The sequence below is a fragment of the Citrus sinensis genome, chromosome 3 (assembly GCF_022201045.2).
Source record: "Citrus sinensis cultivar Valencia sweet orange chromosome 3, DVS_A1.0, whole genome shotgun sequence".
Classification (NCBI taxonomy): Eukaryota; Viridiplantae; Streptophyta; class Magnoliopsida; order Sapindales; family Rutaceae; genus Citrus; species Citrus sinensis.
This window is the reverse complement of record NC_068558.1, coordinates 9,330,008-9,357,112: the sequence shown is the minus strand read 5'-3', so window position 1 is coordinate 9,357,112 and position 27,105 is coordinate 9,330,008. Positions and strand designations below refer to the sequence as shown.

At 34.2% G+C, this 27,105-nt stretch overlaps 3 protein-coding genes and 1 pseudogene across 7 annotated transcripts; all 4 read left to right on the top strand.

The window, feature by feature from the left end:
• The first annotated feature begins 292 nt into the window (after positions 1–292).
• Positions 293–12,382, top strand: LOC102617412 (regulator of nonsense transcripts UPF2). 3 transcript variants are annotated; one of them, XM_006485696.4, is made up of 17 exons: positions 293–502; positions 1,488–1,572; positions 1,993–2,080; positions 2,643–2,845; positions 3,547–3,897; positions 4,108–4,212; positions 4,408–4,535; positions 5,459–5,632; positions 5,752–5,833; positions 6,407–6,763; positions 6,866–7,063; positions 7,145–7,246; positions 7,591–7,842; positions 7,935–8,153; positions 9,215–9,385; positions 9,651–9,836; positions 10,889–12,382. In XM_006485696.4, exons 2-17 carry the CDS (start codon positions 1,510–1,512, stop codon positions 11,861–11,863), a joined length of 3,654 nt encoding a protein of 1,217 aa, XP_006485759.2. In that variant the 5' UTR covers positions 293–502; positions 1,488–1,509; the 3' UTR covers positions 11,864–12,382. The 3 variants fall into 3 exon arrangements, with proteins under 3 accessions (XP_006485759.2, XP_052292215.1, XP_052292216.1); XM_052436255.1 differs by lacking the exon at positions 1,488–1,572; XM_052436256.1 differs by lacking the exons at positions 293–502; positions 1,488–1,572; positions 1,993–2,080 and having other exon boundaries at positions 2,703–3,466.
• A 601-nt stretch (positions 12,383–12,983) lies between these two features.
• Positions 12,984–16,991, top strand: LOC102617003 (uncharacterized). Of its 3 annotated transcripts, XR_003066252.2 has the most exons (7): positions 12,984–13,241; positions 13,316–13,478; positions 13,568–13,661; positions 14,434–14,633; positions 15,380–15,527; positions 16,051–16,117; positions 16,655–16,991. XR_003066252.2 is itself a non-coding variant. In XM_006485695.4 (5 exons), exons 1-5 carry the CDS (start codon positions 13,182–13,184, stop codon positions 15,475–15,477), a joined length of 615 nt encoding a protein of 204 aa, XP_006485758.2. In that variant the 5' UTR covers positions 12,985–13,181; the 3' UTR covers positions 15,478–15,707. The 3 variants fall into 3 exon arrangements, 1 of the variants encoding a protein (XP_006485758.2); XR_371428.4 differs by lacking the exon at positions 16,655–16,991 and having other exon boundaries at positions 12,985–13,241; positions 16,051–16,369; XM_006485695.4 differs by lacking the exons at positions 16,051–16,117; positions 16,655–16,991 and having other exon boundaries at positions 12,985–13,241; positions 15,380–15,707.
• A 2,175-nt stretch (positions 16,992–19,166) lies between these two features.
• On the top strand, positions 19,167–19,752 carry LOC102616705 (small polypeptide DEVIL 4). The gene has a single exon (XM_006485694.4). It carries the CDS (start codon positions 19,453–19,455, stop codon positions 19,591–19,593), a length of 141 nt encoding a protein of 46 aa, XP_006485757.1. The 5' UTR covers positions 19,167–19,452; the 3' UTR covers positions 19,594–19,752.
• A 4,003-nt stretch (positions 19,753–23,755) lies between these two features.
• Positions 23,756–25,172, top strand: LOC102621703 (60S acidic ribosomal protein P3-2-like; annotated as a pseudogene).
• Positions 25,173–27,105: the final 1,933 nt, after the last annotated feature.

The window sequence follows — 27,105 nt, the reverse complement described above, 5'->3', positions numbered from 1 at the left end:
TTGTTGAAACTTCCCAAAAAGCCTCTCAATTCTATATCCACTAAAAACTATTTTGCCATGCACTAAGAAAATACATTACTATCATTATATTTTATAGTATCGTCGAATTTGATAATTTATAGTCCGTTTTCAGACTTAAAAAATAGTAAAAATAAAATAAAACTTTAAGAATTCTTGGAGAATTATTGTTAATTTTTAATAATATCATTTATAATTTTTTTGATTGTGATTAACTAATAATTAAACGGTCCAATGTCTATAGAAGCTTCTGATGGGTGAAATTAATAATTAATAAAAAAAAAAACCTTTGAAATCGTACTCCTCCGGCCTAAATAACCAAATCGGTTATTAAGAAGCAGCAAGAAGCATTTGCACCACCACCATCACCATCACTTCCCAGAAACCATTCGAAAAGTTTCAACATACCCCCGACTCAGTAATTTTAATTCATCATTTGTGCCGTGTTCCAGCCTCAGGCGCCTTCTCCTTACCCCTTAACTCGGTGAGTCGACTCAGATTTCTCCTCTTTCAGTTTTTCAGTCGTAGATCTTGTCGAAACGTTGTGCTTTATGGATTTTGTTGCTCGTTTTTCCGTTTAATTCATCTGGGTATTTTCCTGTTTGTTCATATGATGTATTTTTTTTCTTTTTTAAGTTTTTATTTTTTTTATTACGTAACAGGGCATTAGGTCATGAACTTATATTTTTGCATACTGAATTTTTTATGTTTTGGAAAATTTTGGAAGAAGTTTAGGTTCAAGAATACTGAACTGGCAAGGTTCCGATTCCTTACAGATTGTTCCATGTTAATATTACTTAACCTCCATCTCAAACTAAGATTGCAAACAATTAATTACTTGATAATCAAACAAGGGGGAAAAAGAAATCACGGTAAAGAAAAATGGAAGAAACCTTTCTAGCCATGGATGGACACCAACTTGTGGTTTTATTCGTTCATTGCCTACGTGGGGCTCAGATTTTGGTGAGAGTGTTTGTTGTTGTTGAAAATGAAATTCTCGGTAAAATTAAAAAAAATAAAAGTTAAGGAGAAAAACTATAATTTTTGTTTGCTTCAATCGGTAACAGAAGAGAGAGAAATCAAACTGGACTGTGTCCAAGCCTAGCTTACATTTTCTTGAAAGTTTTGATTTTTCTTGTCTTTTGTGAGTTTGTGCTTGCAGAATAGTTTAGGATTTTGTTGCATCATTTACAATTAAATCAGATTGTGCTGTTTTTGTGAGCTTTTGTTTTTACTTAATAATTACCTCCATTATTTCCCCCTGAATGGTAATGACTATCTATAATTTGCATATGTGTGCACGTATATTCTAAATGGTCGGTTGTATTGTTATATTATTGTGGATCGGATTGTTTAGTTTGAGCTGTTTTTGGTAATAGTGTAAAGATGGTACAAGAATCTCATATCGCTTTTGTTTTTCGCCTATTATTACTGTTTTAGCATTGAGTCTCGCAATTGTTTTTGTATAGGTTAGCGAATATCATTAGAAAGATGGATCACCATGAGGATGAATACCGTGTCAGTGGTGAACATAATGACAAGCAAGGTGATGAGGTGAGAGTTATTACATTGTAACTTGATATTCACATTGCTTGATTTAGAGTGCCTTGATTGTAGGTAAAAAAAAAAAAAGGGTCATATTATGAAGCAATTTTAGCTGACTTGCAACAAACACACATAACTGAAAGTTTTATAGCATTCATATACTAGGAAACTATGTCATACTTAGCAAAAATAGGAACTAAGTTCTATGTCCTAGACTATGCTCTTCCTTATGTTTTTTTTTTCCTGCTCATATCGTTGATAAAATCATTAATGGTGTCTCTATGTTGGGCTGTGGTTGAAATTTTCCTAAACTGATTTTTTTTAAAAAGTAATCTAAGAAAGGGTTCTTTATAGCTTGCTTTTATTTTTTTGTTGGGGTCTCTCTGCAAAGTTGTGAAGTTCTTTGTAATTCTTTTCTTTCTATTGCAGGAAGCTGTTGCTCGCCTTGAGGAAATTAAGAAATCAATTGAGGCAAAGATGGCGCTCCGTCAAAGCAATTTGAATCCTGAAAGGCCTGGTTAGTAATAGTTAATAGAATTTGAGGATTGTGCGTTAACATTTAATTTTTGGTCCATAAAATGGATATGTTTGAAGTTTCTGGTTTGTCTTACTTTTCAATCTCTAAACCTCGTATGAAAATGAGTGATGATAGTTATTTATTGTTCATACTTGTTGCCATAATGATATAAAACAGCAATTAGGTATTTCAGATAATGTTTTTAGTAAGCTGTGACATTTAAAATGTTATTCTTTAGGCTTGTAGGCATTTGGAGATGCACTATATTTTGCATTTCAGTCCAATTTGTCTTACATTTGAGGCCTTGGGCTTTGCTTTGCAAGCTTGCATTTAGAAATTGCAAATAGGGTTGATCATAGAGATGTTTGAAGAGAATGATTGTTTTCATTTGACGTATCCATGATATCAAGGTTCAATAATTTTCTGATTATATTTGTGAATTGAAATAAGAAATACAGTTTTTCTTAGTCTCTTTGAGAACTTTAAGGCATTGGATCTAATTCAGGACCTCTGTGGGAATTACTGCACCATATATTTTGATAAGGTTCCATGTTGGTTCCAGATTCCGGATTCCTCAGAACATTGGATTCCAGCATTAAGCGCAACACAGCAACTATCAAAAAGTTAAAGCAGATAAATGAAGAGCAGCGAGAAGGACTGATGGATGAGTTGAGAAGTGTCAATCTTAGCAAATTTGTCAGTGAGGCTGTGACAGCTATTTGTGATGCCAAGCTTAGAAGTTCGGACATACAAACAGCAGCTCAGGTACTCTTTGTAAATATTTGACTTGAAAATTTTTGGGGTTCCCACTTTACATCTTCCAATATAATTTTTTTTAAAAAAAAAATTCTTTTATTATACTTTTATCATAATAATTTCTTTAATCTTATCTTTTGTCCCTCGATTGAATGTCTTTTGGTATTTGGCTTATTGTTGTTGATCTCCTTGTATAAAGAAGCTCAGCATTATCTATTGTAGCTAATGTTAGCATTTTGAAATTACTTAAGTAACAATTTGACATTCTATTTTTGGTAATTATAGTATACATTATGGCCTCCAAGATAATTCTGTGTGAATTAGAGGTTCTTCAATCCATATTAGGTTTCAAGTTAATTTTTTTAATTATTTATTTTACTTTTAATTCTCTTTAATCTGAGACTTGAACTTGAAATGAACCCTAAGGGCATGACAAGCATGCTTGTCTATTGCTTTTTGTGATTTGCCTGCTCTTTGTTAGTATTTTGGCAAAATTGTAGATTTGACCTCCAAACTTGTGTACGATGCTGAGTATTCTTGAGGTCCGTTACCAATTGATCATGTTCATATTGGTGAGTGATGATTGTACTAAGTTTCCATTCTGTATCAAGAACAAGAGCAACTGTATTTGTAAGTATATTGCCAATATTTATATATACACATATACATTGTTACTGGGTTTATGGCTGACACTTGTCTACTTTCTAAAGATATGCTCTTTGCTTCATCAACGGTACAAAGACTTCTCACCATGCCTCATTGATGGACTCTTGAAAGTATTCTTTCCTGGAAAATCTGGAGAGGACTTAGATGCTGACAGGAACTTGAAGGCCATGAAGAAGCGCAGCACCCTGAAACTCCTTCTGGAACTTTATTTTATCGGGATTATAGAAGATAGCAGCATATTCATTAATATCATCAAGGATCTTACTAGCATAGAACACTTAAAGGACCGAGATACTACGCAGACAAATTTGACGCTTCTTGCTAGTTTTGCTCGACAAGGAAGAATCTTTTTAGGACTCCCACTGTCTGGACCTGGACAAGAAATTTATGAAGAGGTTCAAACTTTTCTTTTTTGTTTATAAATGATCGTTACTTGTCTAATATCTCTTTTCCGTTCTCTATACTTTTTACATTTTCCTATTGAGATCTCTAATTCACATTAGATGTATTTGCTGTAGTTGTAGTTGTCTTTTGATTCTTCCCCTAGTTGCTTCTCTTTGATGTTATTTCTTGTGCGTAATTTATCTGTTGACATTTTGCTACAGTTTTTTAAGGGCCTTAATATCACGGCAGATCAAAAGAAAATTTTCAAGAAGGCATTTCATACATATTACAATGCTGTCCAAGAACTTCTTCAGGCAGAGCATACTGTAAGAGTTTATAGCCTTGTTTAAAAGCTAATGTATTAGTTGTTTTAGTGGTCCTTGTATCTAGATTTCTATGGTTGGAAATTTTTGGATTCTGCTAATCGACAGTATCAGATTCAGGATCTCATCCTTTTTCATGCTTGATTATTGTTCTTTACTTCTTTCTGAAGGCCTTATTTGATGTTCAACCTGTTGCAGTCACTCCGGCAAATGGAAAATGAAAATGCAAAGATTTTAAATGCTAAAGGAGAGCTCAGTGAAGAAAATTCATCCTCATATGAAAAGCTACGAAAATCTTATGACCATTTGTACCGTAATGTCTCCTCGTAAGTTGATGATTTTATTTCATCTTTGTTTGTCTACGACAACTTTTTCAGTCACTACAGTATCGTACTCATTTCTGGTTGTATAAAAGCTGAACCAAGAGCCATAAGCTGAGAGAATAGTTCTCGAAGTAAAGCTATCTGGTTTAGAATGTTGTTATGGTTGAGGCTTTTGTCGCCGGTCCTAGAGTTATTATACCTACTAAATTTATTATTTTGTGGGTGATATGAGTTGTACTGACAAGCGATAGCAAGATTCTGGTCAGTGGTCTGAAGTATAGTCATTTTCTTGTTAGAATTCATGTTTTACTTAAATTGGAAAATTTGAGATCTTATGAGTTGTGGGCACTCAGTACTTGAAGCTTTAGATTGATCTCTTAATTAGACAACCATTGTTGAAGATGATAATGCTACTGCTTGAAGTCAGAATGTGGACTGAGTTAATTGATTGCCGTAGATGTTTACTTAGATTCAGTTATTCAGATGAATATATATGTTCTGGATTTTTAATTCCTTGTCTCTAGTTGGTGCTTTGGTTCTTGATCTTGCCCTTCACATACCAATTCTGAAGGTTTTTCAGTAATTGGCAGTAGGTCAAAAGACAGGCATTGCAGCTGATGGAATAGTTCGACTTACCTTAGTAATGTGTGATGGGTTATGCTGCATTATGGAAACATAGTCCTAGTCTTCTGTCCAGAGGATATTTATTTCTGGTGTTGTACATTCTTAGTTGAAGACTTGTCATTATGTGTGTTTGCTCTCTCCTGTGTCAACTTGAGTGGTGTTTTCTGGCCATAGTGTTTATTGGGAGGCTTAGAATGAGATCATTATCCAGTTTGCTGTCTGATACTGGATATAGTCGATGATTATCCATTTATTGCTTGGTTTTCGTGGTCCGCTCACCTTGGAGGTTTTGTGTTTCCCAGTTTAGCAGAGGCACTTGATATGCAGCCTCCAGTCATGCCAGAGGATGTTCACACTACTCGGGTTACCTCTGGAGAAGATGCTTCTCCTGCATCTGGCAAAGATTCTTCTGTGCCAGAACCTGTGTGGGATGATGAAGAGACTAGGGCTTTCTATGAATGCTTACCTGATCTCAGGTTAGATTTTTCTTTTTCTTCATAACAACTATTTGAAGCTTTCTGTTGATTGGAATATCACTTAGATGCTGGTTTGTTTAATACTGAAATTTAACTTCAACAATCTATGTACTGTTCAGAGCATTTGTGCCAGCAGTATTACTGGGAGAAGCAGAGCATAAAGCGAATGAGCCATCTGTGAAGCCATTGGAGCAACCAACTGTATGAAGTCTGAATTTTTTAAGTCCTTTTAACTGGAATTCTTCTTCATTTCCCCACACAGTTATAGCATGCCGACAGATTTTGCATTTTTTAGCGTTAAAAGTTGTAAAATTTTCAAATTCTACTTCTAATTGTAAGAGTCAGATGTTTTATACTACTGTGCAAATTGTTGCTGACAATTTAGATTACTTCTAGGTATTCAATAGATCTGCTTTGATTTTCTATGCTTTTATATGATTATTTGCGTTTTGACAGAAGTTTTGAAATATCGCTTATTTCTAATGTTTAAAGTTCAAAACTGGAAAAAAAAAAATCAAATACCTAATGCAAAGAAACTTAAGATTAGGACCATGGATAACGTAATAGCAAAATGGTGGATTTTTTAGGTTTCTTGGCCAGTTTTATTTGAGTCTCTTCTAGTTTCCATTGATTATCACAGAACTGTGGTTGATTGGGCTTTTCATTGCTCTTTGTGCTTTAGTAACATAAATACATATGTGTGTTTAATCTTTTCTATACAAATATTAATAGCTAATTTGCAGTTGCTTATAGAAAATTTTATTTTCTTGTAAGGACCCTGCTTCTGAACCGGACCAAGGTCAGTTGGCCGCCCAAGATACTGCAGAGGTTTCTGCAGATTTGGGTGCTTCGCCAGAGGGAAAATCAGTTGAGAAAGGAAAAGATAAAGAAGAAAAAGAGAAAGAAAAGGCCAAAGATCCAGACAAGGAGAAAGGAAAAGGAAAGGATAAAGAAGAAAAAGATAAAGAAAAGGCTAAAGATCCAGACAAGGAAAAGGGAAAAGAAAAGGATACAGAAAGAAAGGTGGAAACTGAAAAGGAGAAACTTAAAGGTGTTGAGGGGACAAATTTGGATGCTCTATTGCAGAGACTCCCAGGCTGTGTCAGCCGCGACCTTATAGATCAATTGACTGTAATAATACCTCTTTCGGACTTTTACTGTTCAATACTCCTGTTTTCTGGTTGTAGAGTGCATCTGTATTGAAGATTATAATTATTTATTACATATCTTCAGGTGGAGTTTTGTTATTTAAATTCAAAGTCAAATAGGAAAAGGCTAGTAAGGGCATTGTTTAACGTACCACGAACATCTTTGGAACTGCTGCCATACTACTCACGCATGGTTGCCACACTTTCAACTTGTATGAAGGATGTCTCTTCCATGCTGATACAGATGTTGGAAGAAGAGTTCAACTTCTTGATAAATAAAAAGGTCATCGGCTCTGTATTTATTCTCTTTTTTTTTTCATTAATTTATATTGTTTGCATACTGAGTCATAATTTGCCACTGCAGGATCAAATGAACATTGAAACAAAGATCAGGAATATTAGGTTTATCGGAGAACTATGCAAGTTCAAAATTGCTCCAGCTGGTCTTGTTTTTAGTTGTCTAAAGGTATATGCTTAGTAGGTGATTGAGTGAAAGATCTCTAGTTTGTTTTTGTGTGTGTAGAGATGGTATGCATTTGTGCGTGTTTATGTGTGCCGTATACATAGTTTGTTACAGTATGTGGAGATACAAATCAATAATTAAATGTTTTGCCTAGAAAGCTTCTTTTTTATTCCTTCTCTTTTCTTTTCTTTGATGGTGCTTTCCAAAAGAGTTAAAGTGAAACTACATTGATATTGTACCTTGCAGCTATCTTAGTTGCTCTTCTTTTATCACTCTTGTTATTACTCTGAGCTGCACCATTTTAGTGGATGTCTGCTAACTGCTTTCGTGCTTCCTCCTATTCCCAGGCTTGTTTGGATGATTTCACTCATCATAACATTGATGTTGCATGCAATCTTCTTGAGACGTGTGGCCGCTTTCTGTATCGTTCCCCTGAAACTAGTATACGGATGGCTAACATGTTGGAGATTTTAATGCGCTTGAAGAATGTCAAAAATTTGGACCCCCGGCATGTAACTCTTGTGGAAAATGCTTACTACCTGTGCAAACCTCCTGAAAGATCTGCACGAGTATCTAAAGTTCGTCCTCCATTACATCAGGTATAGATCATTATCTTATGTGTGGTTAAATATCTTTCATAATTTTTTTTTATCTATACCACAAAATAACCTTCCACATAATGATTTTGCAGTATATCAGGAAGTTACTATTCTCTGATCTTGATAAGTCTTCCATTGAGCATGTGCTGAGGCAACTCCGTAAATTACCTTGGAGTGATTGTGAGTCATACCTTTTGAAGTGCTTTATGAAGGTTCATAAAGGGAAGTATGGTCAGATTCACTTGATTGCTTCGCTCACTGCTGGTTTAAGTCGCTATCATGATGAGTTCGCTGTAGCTGTTGTTGATGAGGTTTGCTTCTGTTATTAAATGTATTTCTGGTATACTCTCATAGTGATGTAGATTTTAAAATGTACACTAATGTTCTCTAATGATCTGCCTGATAATCATTTTTCTTTTTGTGGGTTAGTCTTGGTTGTTATGTTAGTTTAACCAACCATTGGTTAAGCATATGATGGTATAAGACCCAGAATACTGGCTCAGGGCATTCATGGTTTCTCCTGAATGCACTCTATAACAATTTTTCTGTTTCTGAAAGTAGAAACGGAGATTATAATGTCACATTTGGTGTGTTCAATTGCTTGAGTACACTGACATAATGAAGGTAGATCCTTGAAATGTCCAAATATTGTGACGAAGTTGTTGTTTAACGGCGAAGATTGATGCCAGGTAGGCTCTTTGTAATCGGGAATCTGTTCCATGTAAGCGTTTGCAGCATGGTGGTTATCCCTGCTAACTTGGAATTTTTGGTACTGGATCCAGATCAAGTTAGTTACCTGGCAGAGTAGTTTTTGAGATAGTTCTAGCCACACCTAAGATCTGCTTTTATCCCTGTCTTGCTAGAAATACATATCTGGAATGGAGTTCTAATTACTTGAGTGAGTTACCTGGCAGCATTTGCTTCTGTATAAATGTTCAGTTGAACTCTTATCATTGCTACGGAAAAGGTAATTTGTACAAGTAGCATAACCACAGCAGAATCTCAAAGTTAGAAATACATTTCTGGAATGGAGTTCTAATTACTTGCTAGTACTTTCCTAAAGGTGAAAAAGGTGGTGTAGCTGAGTTGACACTATTTCTTTCCCATCACTCACTAAAGGGACTTTTAAGTGATGAATTCAGGCAAACTAATTTTTGCTATTATTGATGACATTTTCGGTGAAGATATATAGCTATCCTGGGATAGCAAATTAAACCTTTCCTAGCCAGTCCCAAATTGTAACAACTAATGATGAAAAAAATAATACAAAAATTTACCCGGAAACTCTTGTAGGTAGAGTAAGCTTTTGCATGCAAATTGCTGTGTTTATAACTTTTGTTGAAATTGTAACAGTTGCATCATTTACTTTCAGGTTTTGGAGGAGATTAGGCTTGGTCTGGAATTGAATGACTATGGGATGCAGCAGAGACGCCTTGCTCATATGCGGTTTCTCGGGGAGCTATACAACTATGAACATGTGGACTCATCTGTTATCTTTGATACACTTTATTTGATTCTTGTCTTCGGCCATGGGACAGCAGAGGTATGGATTTTCTTTTCATGTCCTGGAAATTTTGATATAGCCATGAAAGTGGAGAAAGTTATACGTGTATTTTCGCAAGTGCTTCTGTCAACAAGATAGTTTTCCTTGAGATAAATCTTGATGTTAGACAATAGCATAACTTGAAAAAATCTAGATAGATTTTCATGTTACTTTTATTGTTATTATTACAGTTTAATTTTGGTCACGAATTCTTAATTAACCTTCTCTTAAATGGTGACTAATATCTGGTTATTCATGCTGTTAGCAAGACGTACTGGACCCACCAGAAGATTGTTTCCGGATCAGGATGGTTATTACTCTTCTTGAGACTTGTGGTCACTACTTTGACCGAGGCTCTTCCAAGAGGAAACTTGATCGATTTTTGATACACTTCCAGAGGTATATTCTCAGCAAAGGTGGACTCCCACTGGATATTGAATTCGACTTACAGGTCAGCGACTTAGCTCTTCCTCTCCCCCCCTCGCCCCCCCCCCCCCCCCCCGGGTTTCTTTATCCATTTGAAAAAGAAAATCTTTGGTATATGGCATTGCCAAATGTTTGACGACCTGTGCTTCATAAATAAATAATCCTAGGATTTTAGATATTATATTAACCCCACCCTTTTCTCCTTTTCTTTTGGGTTCATCATTTATCTCACAAATGAGTTTATTAAATTGGCTAGGCAACCTTGCTAAATCATAGTATCAAGAGTATATATCTAGGCTAAGCTGGATTAATGGTTTAAAATGTACTGAATGGCAGATATAACCCTTGTCACCTGAAGTTCAGTTTCAGGATGGATAAGCTGTAAGCTGCATCTATATGATCTATTGCCTTAGGGTTAACTCAGGATTATACTGTTGGTGCCAAAAGAGAGAATTAGGTCCAAGATTTAAAAAAATGAGAGCAGCTATGTAAGATGCAGAGTTTGTTGATTAACTTATGGAACACTTTTAATGGTGAATAATCATGTAAAGCATAGAACTAAGTTTAACAGATATACACTGAGCTTTTGCATTGAAAACAATGATGCCATTGTCGTGCATAACATTTTTTTAAGAGAGGACCTAGGACGCGGAATTTTTGCATTGAGAAATCTTAGTGTTTTGGTTTCTCCTTGATTTTCATCCCTTCATAGGCTTCCTTGAGAAAAGTTCACAAATTTCAAAAAGCATCTTATAGGCTACAAGTTGATTAAAGATATATATAAATATTTAATAAACAGAATTGTACTCTGTTTGATATCGATCTTGAGCTGTGTTTCGGAAATCATTTCACCTAGGGAATATGAATCTTTATTGGACAGGGTTGTTGCTAAGAAAACTTGAGCTAGGATCTTGCATATAGTAAAGATCCTTGGGTTATTTTGGCCATATCTTCCCTTGGCATTGTTTAGTTCCTTTTATATCTTATTCGAACATTTAACCTTATCTGGAATTTGTTTGAGACAATATTATCCCATCCATGTATCGTGTGTGCGCTCATAAATTGAAGCCTTTGCAGGATTTATTTGCGGACTTGCGCCCAAACATGACTCGACATTCTTCCATTGAGGAAGTTAATGCAGCTCTGACAGAGCTTGAAGAGCATGAACGTAATGTCTCAACAGATAAAACTAATACCGAGAAGCACTCTGACACTGAAAAGCCTTCTAGGCGACCTACTTCCAACACCATTTCAGCTAATGGACAAAGTGCAGTACGTGGTACTGAGGAAAATGGTAGACTGCATGAAGACATTGGGGACACTGACAGCGATTCAGGAAGTGGCACAATTGACCCAGACGGGCATGATGAAGAAGACTTGGATGAAGGGAATCATGATGAAGAATGTGACAATGAGGACGAGGATGATGATGAGGGCGGCGGACCTGCTTCTGATGAGGACGATGAAGTTCGTTTCAGACAGAAGGCTGCAGAGGTTGACCCTGAGGAACTAGCAAATTTTGAGCAGGAGCTCCGGGCTGTAGTTCAGGAGAGCATGGAGCAGCGCAAACAAGAGCTAAGAGGCCGGCCTACTTTAAATATGATGATCCCAATGAACGTGTTTGAAGGATCTTCGAAGGATCATCATGGGAGGACGGTTGGAGGGGGAAGTGGTGATGAGGCATTAGAGGAGGACATTGGAGAAGTCAAGGAAGTTCAGGTGAAAGTCCTTGTGAAGCGTGGAAACAAGCAACAGACAAAGCAAATGTACATTCCTCGAGATTGCACCCTTGTGCAAAGCACAAAACAGAAAGAAGCAGCTGAGTTGGAGGAGAAACAAGATATAAAGAGGCTGGTATTGGAGTATAATGATAGAGAAGAGGATAATAATGGGTTGGGAACACAGATATTGAATAATTGGATGCCAAGTGGCAGCAGCAGAGTTGCAAGCCGAGGTAGCTCATGGGAAGGAACCAGCAGGAGAACTGGTGGATCACGCCATGGGCATCATTATTATTCAGGTGGAGGAACCTACCACAGCAGGAGAAAATGAGCCTTTTACAGCCCAAAAAACATGAATATTTTGACTTACAGGGAAAATTTTGTGTTGGTATGTGGCCATAACAGTGGAAAGAAGTGAGAATACTCTGATTTGAAAAGAAATTAGAATTGCTGCACCTCTACCAAGAGCTTGCCCTCTTTAGTTAGATTTTTGTGTCATCCCATGAGTTCAAAGCAGGTGAATTCCGGTGATCTACAGAGGATTGGATTCAGGCTTGGAATTTCACTCTCTGATCTTTACAGCTGAAAGCCACAACTTCTAGCGCAAGGTCTACTGATCACAATTCCTTCTGAAATACTGGATGGAAAATATATCTGATTCTTCGGTGCTTTTATGAGGTTTTGGAATACAAGAGCGAAAATTTCGTGTTTGACTTATGGTGGTTGTGATTTGCAAACGTCGCTATGGATATGTCCTGTAATTAGATTCTAAAGTTCTAACTTACCAGTGTTTCCATGCATTCTGATGTTAATATATATGTTAATACAAAGAAATGGGCTTGATGAAGAAGCACTAGTAGCTGCAGCTGATTTAGGTTTTATGGCTTAGTGGAAGTGGTGTCGACTATAACCCTCATGGATGGAATTATGTTTAGGTTAGCAAATATTTTGTTAACAATCGTTTTACAGTTGGTGTAAGATTAGAATATATATATATATATATATATGTTTAAAAATTAGAACATGTATGGTGTAAAAGCCATATCTTTCAATAGAAGCTTGTCACTGGCGCAAAACTTTACACAAAATGTTGTTGTATTATATGTTTAAAAATTTAAATTAAAAAAAAAAAAACTTCGTAGAAATTTAATATTTGCAATAAAAAAAGTATAAAACCCGGATGATATATATAATTGTATAAACAAAAATGTTACACGTCACTAATTATTTACGGTTGCGTGTAACATCAACTGATTTCATTAACTATTGATCTGTGATCCTAGCCTAATCAATGGGTGATGTATAAGTATTATTCCAATTGAGTAATCATGTGTAAAGCTAAATGAATATATTTTATGAAAATAACATATTAAAAAATAAAAATAAACTAATAGTGAGATAAGATTATTTTTTCAGATTATAACGATTAGTCAAAATCAATATTATCGTTATCATTATTAAACAAAAACAATTAAAATGCATATGTTCTATGGATAATTATTATTTCAAAAACTAAAACACCAGTGAGTTACAACGCTTTTTATAGTCCAAATTGTAGTGAAACGCGGGAAATCAGAACTATTTAAAATGCGAAACATTAGCCAGTGAAGAAGCGGGAGATCGGAAGGACACAGTGAAAGAAGAGAATAATGGACGATTCAGGAGCGATTCTCAGCCATATTTCTTCACTCAAGTACATGCTTGATCAGGTAGCCACTCATCGAATAATTTTTTTCGTCTCTTGCTCCAAAATCTATGGCTTAATTGTAATTTTTAATTTCAGATCGATGAAGAAATCGAATCGAATTTCCAGATAACACGAGAGATCGAATCTGAGATCGTCAGATGTACGGAGATCGAGACTAATTTGGCGGTCAAAGAAGCCGAGTTAACCAAGATCCTTTTCATGTCTCAATTTGAGATCATCGGATTACTCTCTGTTACTGGTATGTCACATTTTCTTTAAATTCTTATGATCTCTATTTTCATTTTCATTTTATTCATTGTGTTATGTATAGTGTTTTGGCCATTACAGGCGATTTGAGAAAATCGGTTGAGTTTTTGGAGGGGCAATTAGATAATTTGAGAAGGGAGAGAGATGAGATGCTGAAAAGAATGAGTGATAGGCGGTATTTTCTTCTAACTATCTTTTTCAAGGCAAAATAAGAGTATCTAAATTTTGATTCATGTATCATGTTAAATTTTCAACTGCATGCTGTTGAATTGTTGTGCTTTTATATCTTGCCTTTTAGTGTTTTGTTGGAATGGAGGAGGACTAGGAAATATGTTTGTAGTTATTTTTCAAAGAAGCACTTGATGGGTTTTTCTAGAGAACTTAAAAGCACTAGACATATGCTTTTCTTATAAATTAAAAATTAAAAAGAAGAAGAAGAATTCTTAATCAATGCATTTCAAAGCAGATTTGCTTGCCAGACACAAGGACTGTCTTTAGCTACATGTTGATTGTGATTTGCAGTTCCTTTTATCTTTTTTTTTTTTTTTTTCATTGGGTTCAATTTTTGGTGCCTCTTAAGTGAAATGAATAGCTGGAGGAATGGGTAAGTTATCATTTGATTACGTATATGAAACTCCAATATAGAGTAATAACAGGTTCAGTCAATACATAAATTAATTGTTGAGCAAGCGAGAAACATATGTTTTGTATGTTAAGATTAATCAATGCTGGTCATTAGACGATTTCATACCATGTAACTTCAAGCATTAAGCATGCACAGTCTCGTGCAGAGAATTTATCTTGAAAAGACAATATTTGGAAGTTTGTTGATGATATTCTTATTCTTCTAACACAGTATTTCACAAGTAGGGTTGCATATGAACTAAGGTTGGTTTATATAACATCTAAATTAGACACTGTTGACTAAATGTGGCATTCCTTTACAGGGAACAGTTTACCACACTATGCATAGAATTTCAGAGAGACATTGATAAGGACAAAAATAATGAACTGGTCAATTTGTTGTCGGAGAAGGAAATTCTTGAAAATGAAGTTCATCTCTTGGATGACAAAATTAACTCTCTGAAGCATTCGATGCTCGCATTTGAGGAACAAATCCTTGAGGATCTTCACACCTCCAACTCTGGTGATTTTATAAACCTAATATTTTATCTGCTAGTTCAAAAAAGACCCTAATTCACCTGTTTAATTTCAATTGCATATTTAGCAGTAGATGTGTGTTCTCTTCATCTATTTGTGTCCTTATATATTGCAATTGTCAATTTGCAATAATGTTAGTCACCATTGATTTATATATATCTGGTTCTTGGAACCTTTTGTTTATTTACTTTTTATAAATGATGTTAACTGCACAATTCACATATTCTGCGTTGAATATTTCTTGAATATTTATTCAATCTTAATTTCACTATATTCAAAATATTTATGTCTAGAGGAAATAAAGACAGAGTTAAAGCATGATAAAAATTTAATGACCAGCATTGAAGATCCATCTAAAGGTAGTTTTAAGAGATTGCTTAACATTTGGGATCTATTTTGCACAAAATTTCATCACTTACAACTTGCTTTATAAAATCCGCTCTTTAGTGAGGTTTAGATCCATGGCACTAGAACAAGAAGCTAATACTATATCCAGGCATATAATGAAGTGCAGCAATAGATTCTTAGTAGAGGGACAGATATTTCTGCAAATCAGTTGACATCATTAGTGTCGATCTTGCTAGAAATTTTATGATTTTTTAATATTTCTTTAGGCACTTTTACTGTCAGATAGCAAAGCTATCAAATATGGGAATTCAAACTTTTAACCTAGTCATTTTACCAGAAATTCTATGCTGAATCTGTTTTATTTCACCTTCTTGCTGTTTGCAGCATTACATGTTGAGATAGAGAGTGGGAATCAAGAGAATGAGAAATTACTCAAGAATATTGGTAATTTGAGAAGTACGTTGCACAACTACTGTAACTGATTATGATGGACAAGTTCTTTGCCTTTGGAGTGAAAGACTACACACTCACTGTTAGTATCTTTCCTGTTGTATTGCCTCCACCATTGAAGAATATTAGGATTCATATTTATTCTTTAATCTAATGCATGATCTCATAATCTTGCTTCATTCTCAGCTGTGGTTAGAAATTATTTACCCTGTTAAAGAGTTTGCTATCTATTTTTTAATAAAATTTACTTTCACAAGGAAAATGGTAGCGAATAGTGATGGACTTATGGTTGTTCACTTAATATCAATTACATTTTTAGATTGTAAATAGTATATTGAAAAAAAAATTCGGAAACAATTCAGATTTTTCAATTGTACATTTGATTCTACAATCTCTTTTTCAAATTGTACATTGGATCCTCAACATCTTGTCTTGGTCGGTAGAGGGAGTAGTGGGTCCGAGGCAGCCTTAGGCATGGTGCCTGTGCTGTGTTTCTCATCTGCTAAATTAATTGCAGAAGCAAAGTTTTTAAACTTGTATTCTACAAGCTGTCATTTGCTATTATTTCTTCTTAAGATTTTGACTAGTAATCAATATCTCTGCAGAGATGGCTTATTACAAACTTACACTCGTACGGCATATCAACAGCTGAGAAAAAAATCTACGGTAACAGTATGTACCAAGGTCATGATGAACATTATCACTGTTTTTGACTAAATAATGAACTCATCTTGTACAATGCTGAGTCAATTTTCAGAAATTTATTGACCTAAACTAGTGTAATCACCTAGAATAAATCCATTTTCTGTACCAAAAGTTTAAAGGTGCAGTGCTTTGGATTAAAGCTGAACTGCTTCTGCTTCAGCTTCTGTTCCAAATTCAAATACATATAACCTCACAGAAGAGGAGCTATCAAGGTTATAAGCTTTTGCAGTGTTCCAGAAACTGTTAATAGAAATAGTTGGCCTTTTGGTATTGCATCCATGTGCAGAGAGGGACTAGTCATTGGTCAAACTGTGGACTCCAATTAATTATTGCATTAACGATCATGAATTTCGTACTAGAGTAGAGTTTTTCTCACTTTTGATCTCTTTTTTTCACTGCTACTTGAAACTTTTCCTCAGCTGCGTCAGCCTGTCAGTTTATGTTGAGGCCCTCACTGAAAGTTTTGGTACTTTCTCGAGTGAGTCTTGCTTCTGTCATTTTCAGGTAGGGTTCTCCCCTGTTGAAAGTTTTGTTGCGCACTTTTGGATAGCTGGATGGACTACGATTCTTTGTCTTTCTTCCACACAAGGAATATGAATGATTGATCATAGTAGGTGAGTACGAAAAATTGTATTCTAGCAAAAAAGAAATTAACTAGGGCATGTAGGGAAAACTGGAAAAGTAAAAAAAAAGAACATTTTTTTTTTAAGCGTGCATTCTGACTAGGGCAATGTAAGTAACCGTTGCTATAGGTTTTTTTTTTTTTTTATTGGTAACAATTTTATTTTCATTATTATTTGTAACTACGTTTTCCTTGCACGTCTTAAATATACACACATTGCGTGAATAAATATATTTTGCATACCTATACACATGCATATATAATCACACACACACATATATATATATATTATCATTCTCAGAACGGGGTCAGTATTTTTTTTAATGCAGACACTTTTGTAATTCTCTTAAACTACACGATTTAAAAGTGTGTCTACATTAAAAAAAAAAAAAAAAAGAGCGCACACATTAGGAGGATGAATATATATATATATATATATATATATATATATATAATAATAATAATTGAAACACTGTACAATAACCCAAAAAAAAAAGACAGTTCTACTTCAAATACTGCAGCATGCTCACACCCTACGATTAGAACTCTTGTTTTTGTTTTTCCGTTCCAAAGTACTTTGATTTTTGAGTTGCGTTGGTAAAAAAATAAGACATCTGTCCTCATTATAATCAAATGGAAATTATCAATACACCACATTTCTTTTGTTTTATATTCATTCAATCATCACAAAATTTTAACACGTTCTTTGTACCATCTTTCTTTTTAAATTTGTATCAATTAACCACTTTTGCACTAAAATAGTTAAATAATTTAAATGAAATAATAATTTTATCCCTAAATAAATTAAAAGACTATTTTTATTTTATAAAAATTTTGAAAATAAAAAATTAGTTAAAAATAGTGTAAAGAACATGTTAAAATTTTATGGTAGTTGGATGAACATAAAACAAAAGAGAGGTGGTGCAGTGATAATTTCCCTAATAAAATCATTAATCAGTTTGGTAAGTTTCCTTATTCATTTCCATTCACTGTTTCATTACGAATCTCAGCTAGTTTTTTTTTTTTTTTTTTTCCGCAAAGAGCACCGTGATAGTGGAGGATTAAGCTGAGCCCCTAATTGTAGTACAGATGATCATATGGCAAAGAAATATAGAGGGAGAAATAAATCAAAACCTTTAAAAGAGTAATACAAGAACAATTCATCAAAGAATTAAGAGTCAACAACAAGCTAGCAAAAAGTTAAAAGAAAAGAGATGGGAAGCTTAGCTAGTTAGCTTAGCTCGCCTGTCCTTGTTAGTGCATAGAATAAGAAAGAGATGGGAAGCTCAAGCTCCCGTCACAGAAACAAAAGGCCAAATAAGAGAACCCCAACAGAAGTAGCGGCGATGGCTAGAACAAATATAAGAAATGTGGTCGAAAATTACATCTGCAAAACTAGGTACGTCACAGACAGAGACCACGTTTGTCTCGTGAATTTCACGTGCACCCGTGACCATGTCCGTCCGTACCACACATACAGCTATGTCTATTCTGCTGTCTTGTCCATTGTATAAACATTAGGCTAGTGATCTTTTTCTTATGACCAGAAAAAAAATGCAAACTTTGAAATGAATACTCACTTGGCTTGGGGGCCTTTGAATTATCTCATGATAGTCTTCTTTAATTGATGTGATACCCCATATTGCGTCTCTCACGGGAAAAGGAATATGTGAAGGTGAAGCCCCACAATGGGGCTTTTGCTTTCAATTAACCATCTTAGATTATTTGTTTTTGAGCGATTTTTCCGTGGTTCGGAAACCTGATTGAGTTGGGATAAGGATTAGGCTAATTGAATAAATTAAGGCAGTAAACTGTCAAGCTCATTGAGTCTGAGGAGATTCATGATCCGTGAATGGGAGATTAGTTTTGAAGATTTTTGAGGATCCCATTGAAAGGAATCTTGACTTGTACATATAATTAACGAAATATCCTGTAATGATTTAGTTGTTGAGGATAGATTTTTTCTGTCACGGAGACAGCCGCTCTTTTGGAGTGGCACCTTGTTTTGGTCTTAGATAATGCTAATTTTGGTATTAGATTAATAGATTGTGCAATTTATTTGAAAATTTGTATCAATTTGTTGAATTTTTTCCTCTTTGTTTCTGTGGTCACTGTGTATTCTTTGTTTTTCTTTTTACCGAAAAAACGAATATGATGAAAAGGGGAAAAATTAAAACACCCCATATGCCATAGTAGATAACAAACGCGGCCAAAATTTTTTCTTTTATCATACATGTCTGAGTGAGATAATTTGTTTTGGTTTCAAATACATTCCACTTCCATATCATGTTAGATGAGTATATTGCACGCCAGTGAACTGGGGCCGAAAGTGCAGTGCCAGAGAGCATAGAGGCATTTTATATCCCATCAGCAAACCATTTTTTGTCCTTTTTAATGAGTTGTTGGGCCCAGGGGAGCCTGGATCACTCACTATCATTCCAAGTTTCCCTATAAGAACCCCCTTTCTTGCTCTTTTCATGCAAAATTTCAATCATTATCCCCAAGCTGTACCTCTCCTCACACCCCAGAACCCAAAAATGATCCATTCACAAGAAATCATAGAAAGAAAGGACTAAAGTTCGTTGAAGTCTTGAAGCCAAGAAAAAAGGACGGGAAAAGGGGGGAAAGAAAAACAACAACAACAACAGTGAGATATTGAGAGAGGAGATTTAAAGAGAAAATGGAGATTAAAAGTTCTAGTGTTAGTGATTCTAAAAGAAAGTTATCATGTAAAGGAGTTGGTGGGTTCCTTAAAGAACAAAGAGGTAGGCTCTACATAATAAGAAGATGTATTGTTACGCTTCTATGCTGGCATGACTAGGCTTTTGGGTTTGGACTGCTCTTCATTACTTGCTACTTGGAAGCAGCTACTTCTTGTTTGCTTCCATTTTATTTTTTGGGTTTTATTATCTGCTATATGTAGATATGAGTTTGTAACTGTATAGCAAAAATATGATTAATCTCTTCTTGTTTTTTTTTTTTTTTTCTATTTGTGTGGCTTTAGTCTGTTCCTTGGTTTCATGAATGATTTTTTATTCCATTTGTTGCTAGAAGCCTCCAAAAACTGCAGTACATCTTTAAAACTTTTGTTTTAATCCCAAAATCTGTTTGCAATTTGTTTCTCTTCTTTATCATGGAAAGGCAGCCAAAACTAGAAGATAGTTCAATTTGGATCTAAAGTCTTCTTCCTTTTTCCTTTTTTTGCTTTTTTTTTTCTGTTCAGGTTGAAAGAAAGAACTCACTTTTTCTCATAATGATCAATGAGCTTCAATATGTTTCATGTTGGATCAATGACAAAACAGGAGTCCTTGGTACTAAAATTATTACCATATGAAATTAGTAATAAATTTGGCATCTTTTTATCTAAATCTTTTCAATCTTCTTAGTGTTACTTCTTGGACAGTAGGACATATAAGGAAAATATTTACAAGTGAATATTGACCCAAATGTTAGACAAAAACTTGAGAGGTAGAATAAAAACGGCTGAGAATTTTCTGTAATTAAAGTACAACGATTAATTATCTGGATTAGATAGTCTTGATGTCAATGATGATTAATAGTAAACCAAGTTAGGCTTCAGAGGACGTTGGTTTTCAAAAATGATTGTTTCATAAATCCTTGTTAATAAGCCTTCTAATTTCATTCCATACTAAACTCTTATACAAATTCAAAATGTCCATAATTCCAGAGACTCTAGCTGTGGCCTGTAGGAGGGGGAGTAAGATGACCTATCCTAATTACATTTAAGGAGCATTTAAGTGTGTTTTGCTCTAAGAAAAGTATGTTTCGTTCCTATTACTAGTCAAATCATACAAAATACTGCTAGATGGATATAATTAATAATTTCTTGAGTCTCTTGCCTATAATACCAACTAAAAGGGATTTTTAAGGATTAGTGATCACACTTTTTAATTATGATTCTAAAAATAAAATTTAAGAAAATCAAAAACTGATTTTGAGAACGGCATAGAGTTCTTTTACACAAGAAAGTTTAAAGTGGTTTCATTACATCATTCAATTACATGTCACCGCATGCTACCACACACATAAATGCCTCTGTAATTTTTTTTTTTTTTTAGCCTCAACATAATGCTTTTGTAATGATTTTGAATATTAATAATAAGGGGCTTGCTACCTTACCGCTTCTGTAAGGTGCAGGCCCCCTAATAAAATGGAGTGTAGTCCACTTGAGCCCACCTTCATTTTACTTATTTTGGGTGGGCGTATGTTACAGAAACGGTAAGTTAGCCGTACTCTAATAATAAATTGTTCTAAATAATAGAATAAAATATCCCCCACCCAAAAAAAAAAAAAGCAAAAAATCAAAGAAAGAAGAAAAATATTTTTGTAATTACACTTACTTTTCATACCTTGGCACTTTGGCAATCAATCACCATCATTTACCGCATTTTGAAAAACACTTCATCATGATCATGCTCTACCAAAAGAAGTAAAACGGAGGTTACACCTTACTTTTCCGCAAATTAAAATACTGTTGTAAAAATGTGTGTAATTTTCTTTTTTAAAATAAAATGGAATATATGAAACTATAGGATAAACCATCTTAAATCAACAAACAAGTAGGTGTCACTTGCCATTGGGGATCAGTGGATACTTGGGGTTCAAATCTAGGCTCTTTTCTCTTTTCACAAAAGATTAATATTATACATTTTAATATCTAAGTTTTAATTTGAATTTCAATTGTTATAACATTCATCCATTTGGATGGTAATTAAGTAATTTTATAAATTATAAAATCTATTATCTAATGTATGAGTAACACATGATATTATGACTCAAGTTAAGACTCAAATATTAAGATCTCTAATTTTCTTGTTCACAAAAATGTGAAATATTTTTCTCAATAGTGTTAAGAAATTTTAATTAGTAGTTTAGAAAAAAGAAAGTAATGATAATGTTTAAATAAAACAAAAATAGATAAATAAATATATAGATAAAAAAAATTTACATTAGTTCAATGGAAGGATACTTCCACGGACCTTGTTATAGTATACTATCACATACCATACATCAATCTCATAGTTGCTATCAATTACATATATGTAGTTTTTATTGATTCTATTTTGTGTTATTACAATTGTGGTGTTAATGTATGGTATATGATCATGTATATTAACAATTCTATACTTCCATGAGAAATTTACAAAAATGGCTCAAATGTTTTAGGACCTTTTAAAATTAGCCACCTTAGTTTTTTCTATACTGTGTAGCCAATTTCAACAATTTTGAACAACAGTATTCTTGTCATTCCAAATAAAAAAAAAAATGAACCTTCTGTTTTCTTATAAATCCAACAGCTAGGTCTTGACTTTTCTGGTAACAATTGATAGTAGTTCGACGGGCGTTTAATGACAACTTCATTTCCGATAGCTTCATCTCCCAAAGTAATTTTTTTTTCCATTTCCTTAAAAGTGGACCGTCATTTGAATATAGTTGAGTGTATATTTCATGATAGATGAGTATTTGGGTTATTTTTCTATGAATTTTGAAAAGTACTTAATGAAATTAGGATTTGAGAGAAATGGCATACGACATGTTTGTTGAAATACCTATTCGACTTTGTTCAGTCATTTTTTATAGGTTAAGGTGTTGTGGGTTAATGATGGCTTGGTGCGAATCCATGTTCAATGCGAAGCTCACCATGTCGCACCAAGGGAGCTTTATCACACAAACGACAAAACGCAATAAGTATTTTTAGGTGACTGGCAAATAAAAAACATAGCAACTCAAAATCACACCAGTTTATGTATGTGTTTATTTCTATTTTGAGTTTAATGAATGCAAGGAACAAACACAATTTAAAATTTGCTACAAATACAACGGCCAAAAAATCACGGGAAAAGCGTAATCCACCCACTCTAAAGAAGAAACTAGATTTGATGAAAATGTTGGCATCCGAGCATTTCCCAGGCATATTACAAATACTTCAAAGTTTAGAAATATGATGGAAGCTATCAAGAGGAAGTTAACTAAGGGTGTTCAGAATCCAATCTGATCCACTCAAATCGTCCAATCCACAAAAATCTGATCCGTAAAAATCTGATGCATGGATTGGTAGATTGGATTTAATTGAAAATTTAAAAATCCATAGTCGGTGGATTGGATATAGATTTACTTCTGTAAATCCGTAAAAATCCGTAAATCCATAAAAAATAACAAATATATATTTATTTAATTAAAAAATTAAAACCTGTAAATGTGGCGTTACTACTTACTAATAAACAAATAAGTTAAAATGTAGTTACATTAACACTATACATATCTTATATGATAATAATATATAATGAACATGATTAAACAATTAAATAACTAAATATAGCTTTTTAAACAATTAATTTTAGTTAATTTTCATGTATTGATTTAAACAAATGAGATTTTTTTTTTCACTATATTATATTTTGAGACTTTGAATGTATTATTTTATATTTATTTAAACACTTAATTTTATTGAAATTTTATTCAATTTTGAATTTGATTGGTAATAAAATTATTTTTATATAAGATTTTTTATTTAATTAGTTTGTACAATGAACAAAATTAAAAAATTTTGATCCATAAATCAATATGCAAAAATAATGGATTGGGTTAAATATGCATTCAATCCACAAACAAATGGATTGGATTTGGATTAAGTTCGCCAATCTGTGGATTGGATTAGATTAAAAATTTACAATCCGCAAAATCATGAATCGAATATAGATTGATGTCTAATCCACAAAATCTGATCTGCAAACACCCTTAAAGTTAACAAAATAACAATTAAGATTATTCAAGAAAGATGTATTTGGTCATTTTGCAAAGATGATACCTATGTGTTTAGTGGTGATTATGCACAACGCACTACCAAGTAGTGCATGATGCATGTGATAAAGATCAATTATGGTTTGATTTTGGTGGTCAACTAGTGCGGTTATCAATCACTGACTAGTGCTTAGTTATTGAATTTTGCAATGGTGTAGACAATGTATATAGAAAAGCAAACATTGCGGCAAACCACTGGTTACGTTATTTGTATTTTAATGGTAATCTAATGGCGAATATTAAACAATTAGATGAAAACTTTAAAGGTTTGAACTTTATTGATATTTACGACATTGATGCGCTAAAGATCACGCTATAGTACTTCAATGAGATGTTATAATCATTCAAATTTATTTGTGAAACTTCATATACTCTTGTGAGAAATGCATTAAACATACAGTCTTTCTGAATTAAAAAAAAAAAACTTTATGTTTTCCATTTCTGTACTCAAAAGGATTGTCTATCAATTCCTCCCACAATCTTTTAAAACACATCGAAGAACAACTGATTACATTAAGGCTGAATAATTAAGAAAAAAAATAGTACTTAATTAAAAAAAATAAAACTATCAAAATGTGCGATATGCACTTGTCACACACGATGCGATAAGCACCTGTCGCTAGGGATGGTAATATTTTCCATACTCGGATGAACCCGCATAATCCGAACCGGGTTTAACCCGCACCCGATTTAATTTTATCCCAAATCCGGATGTAATTCTATGAACCCGGACATATTTAGGCCCGAATCAAGTTTTATCTTAACCCAAAAATCTGGAACCCATACCCATATATCTTTATTTTTATATTAAATTTTAAAACTATTTTTAATATAAATAGAGAAGTTAAAAGAAATTGTGTGCTCTAATTTACAAATTTCAATTCACAGCCTCATCGCCTGCTTCCTCTTCCCTTCATCAAATCTTCATTGTGGTCACTCTCATCGCTTTACCACTTTGCCACCTTGTCCTTGGCAGTTGTGTTCATTACAATCATCGTTATCAGCCGCCTCTCTAGTATTCTTTATCGCGATTGGCGACGACGGTGATACGGGTTGAAGTTGAATGGAGCAGAAAGCAGATAGAGGGGGGAGACTTAGAAGCCTCTACAGCATCAACATACGAGCTCCAGAGAAAGCTGGTTCAGACTTCTCTCTACTGATTCTTCTGATGGGGTTCAGACCTCTTTCTCCATCATCACACCTACCTCTGTTGTTTTCCAAGTGATTATTGGCGGTGCTGTTGGTGGTGGTTTCATTGAGATTGGAGTTGAAGCTTCAGTTCCTTCAGGAGGATGGGGAACAGCTGTTGAGGCTCTTGCTGCTGAGGAGAAGAAAGAAGAAAAGAAGGAGAGTGATGAAGACATGGGTTTCTCTTTTTTTGATTAGGTTATATAATTCCAGTTCTCTTCTTGGGACTTGTATTTTGTTATGCTTTTATGTCGTCTCAAATATTGCTCTGCCCTTTACTTAGATTTTATTTTTGTGAGAGTATTGTTACTTCGTGAGGGATTTTTGTCCACCATCAATATTAAGTAAGCCTGATTAGCTTACTGCTAAAAAAAAAAAACCATAAGTAGATTTGGGTGTGAGTATTCATGTATGTTGTTGTGTGTTCATCCGTTTGCAGTTAGAAATTCAGAGTTGTAAGAAATAATTGAAGATGATTGTTTTCCACATCTGAAATCAAATCCGGGCTCAAAATCCGAAATCCGAAAAACCCGTTATTTTTCATGTCAAACCCGTACCGGACCCGAAGTTGAAAAGTTTGGGTTTATATTCGGATACAGCAAAGTAAAATTAGTGTCCGGGTTCGGAACTGCAAAGGCCAAACCCGGACCTGCACTTGGATTTTGCCATCCCTACCTATCGCATAACCTCATGCATGACAGGTACATGTTGCACACTTTCTGGGTTTGTTTCCTAACTCAGTTTTACTAAAAACATCCACATAAATTCTAAATAATTTAAAATAATAACACATATTGTATAAGACAAATATTAATCTTCTTACTTTTCAATTGATGATGCTGTGAGTAGAGGGTGGTGAGTTTTGGTGAGTAAAGGGTGGTGAGCGTTAGTGAGTTTTGGGTGAGAATGTACTTTGTTGGGTATTTTGTTGATAGGTTTGAGGGATTTAAGTTTAAAAATTATGTGTGGTTAGATATGATAGAAAAACTTAGGTTGACTACTTTTAAAAATTATCAGAATTTTTGGGCCATATGTATAAATTTCCCTGCTTCCACCAACTTAGCATCATCAATAAATGCTCACCCAAAGGATACACATCTACCTAATTTACACACAAGACACGGCCAATTTGAGTTTACTGGAGATATCACGCGGCCCTTTTAAATTCTTCTGAATTTAAAACAATAGAGGAATATTACATATAAACAAATAAAGCAACAAAATATATTTGTACTTACCAAAAAGGGATTTTAACAATATTAAAGTCATAAATAAATTTAAAAAATTACAATATCTAATTCAACATATGTTATTTTATATATATATATAAAATTGTGTATTCTTCTTTTAAGTTATCGTTATTTTATTAAGGTCGCATATTTCTTATTAAAAGCTTATTCCTTGTCACGAATTTATATTTAGGTTGAGAAAAATTACAATAACTATATATAGCCGTAGTTCAAAAGAGAAATTTTTTCTTGTCTCTTGGCAAGTTTGCTTCGTCTTATCTCACTGACAAGTTAGATTGGTTCTTAGCTGGTTTAGCTTTTTCTTTCAATTTCATTGTCCTTTCTTCTTCGTTCCTCTATGGCTGGTTCAAGTAGTCGAGGAGCAATTGATTTGCATAATGAATGTGCACGTTTGCAACTTGATGAAGAGGAGAATGGTGGTCTTGAGGTGGCTGAAGATGAGGATGAAGATAATGGGAGGATTAAAAATGATTCTCGTTATTAACTCTTAGGACGTCTCTTAACTGATAAGGTGATCAACTTTGCTGCTATGAAGAATACTATGGCGGCATTATGGAGACCGGGAAAGGGTGTTTGTATCAATGACTTATCTCTTACTTTGTTCTTGTTTCAATCCTTTCATGAAATTGATGTAAGGAGGGTTCTCGATTCTGGACCATGGGCGTTTAATCAACACATTCTCATTGTTCACAGATTATGTGCTGATGAGCAACCCCAAAATGTTCTTTTGTTTCATACAACTTTTGGATCTAAGTTTATAATTTGCCTCTTGGTTTCCAATCTGAACGGATCTTGCATAGTATTGGCAACTATATTGGTTCGTTTATAAAGTCGGACGAGAATAATCTCAAAGGTGTTTGGCAAAATTATATGCGGCTGAGGGTGTCTCTTGATGTAAGGAAGCCTCTCAAGTGATGAATGCAGTTGAAACGAACATGAGGGGAATTGTTTTTGGTGGATTTCAAATACGAACAACTCAATGTGTTCTGTTTCATATGTGGTCTTCTTGGTTATACTAAGCGCAACTCCCCTTCTTTGTATAATGGTGTGGATGGTAATGCTGCTAGACCCTA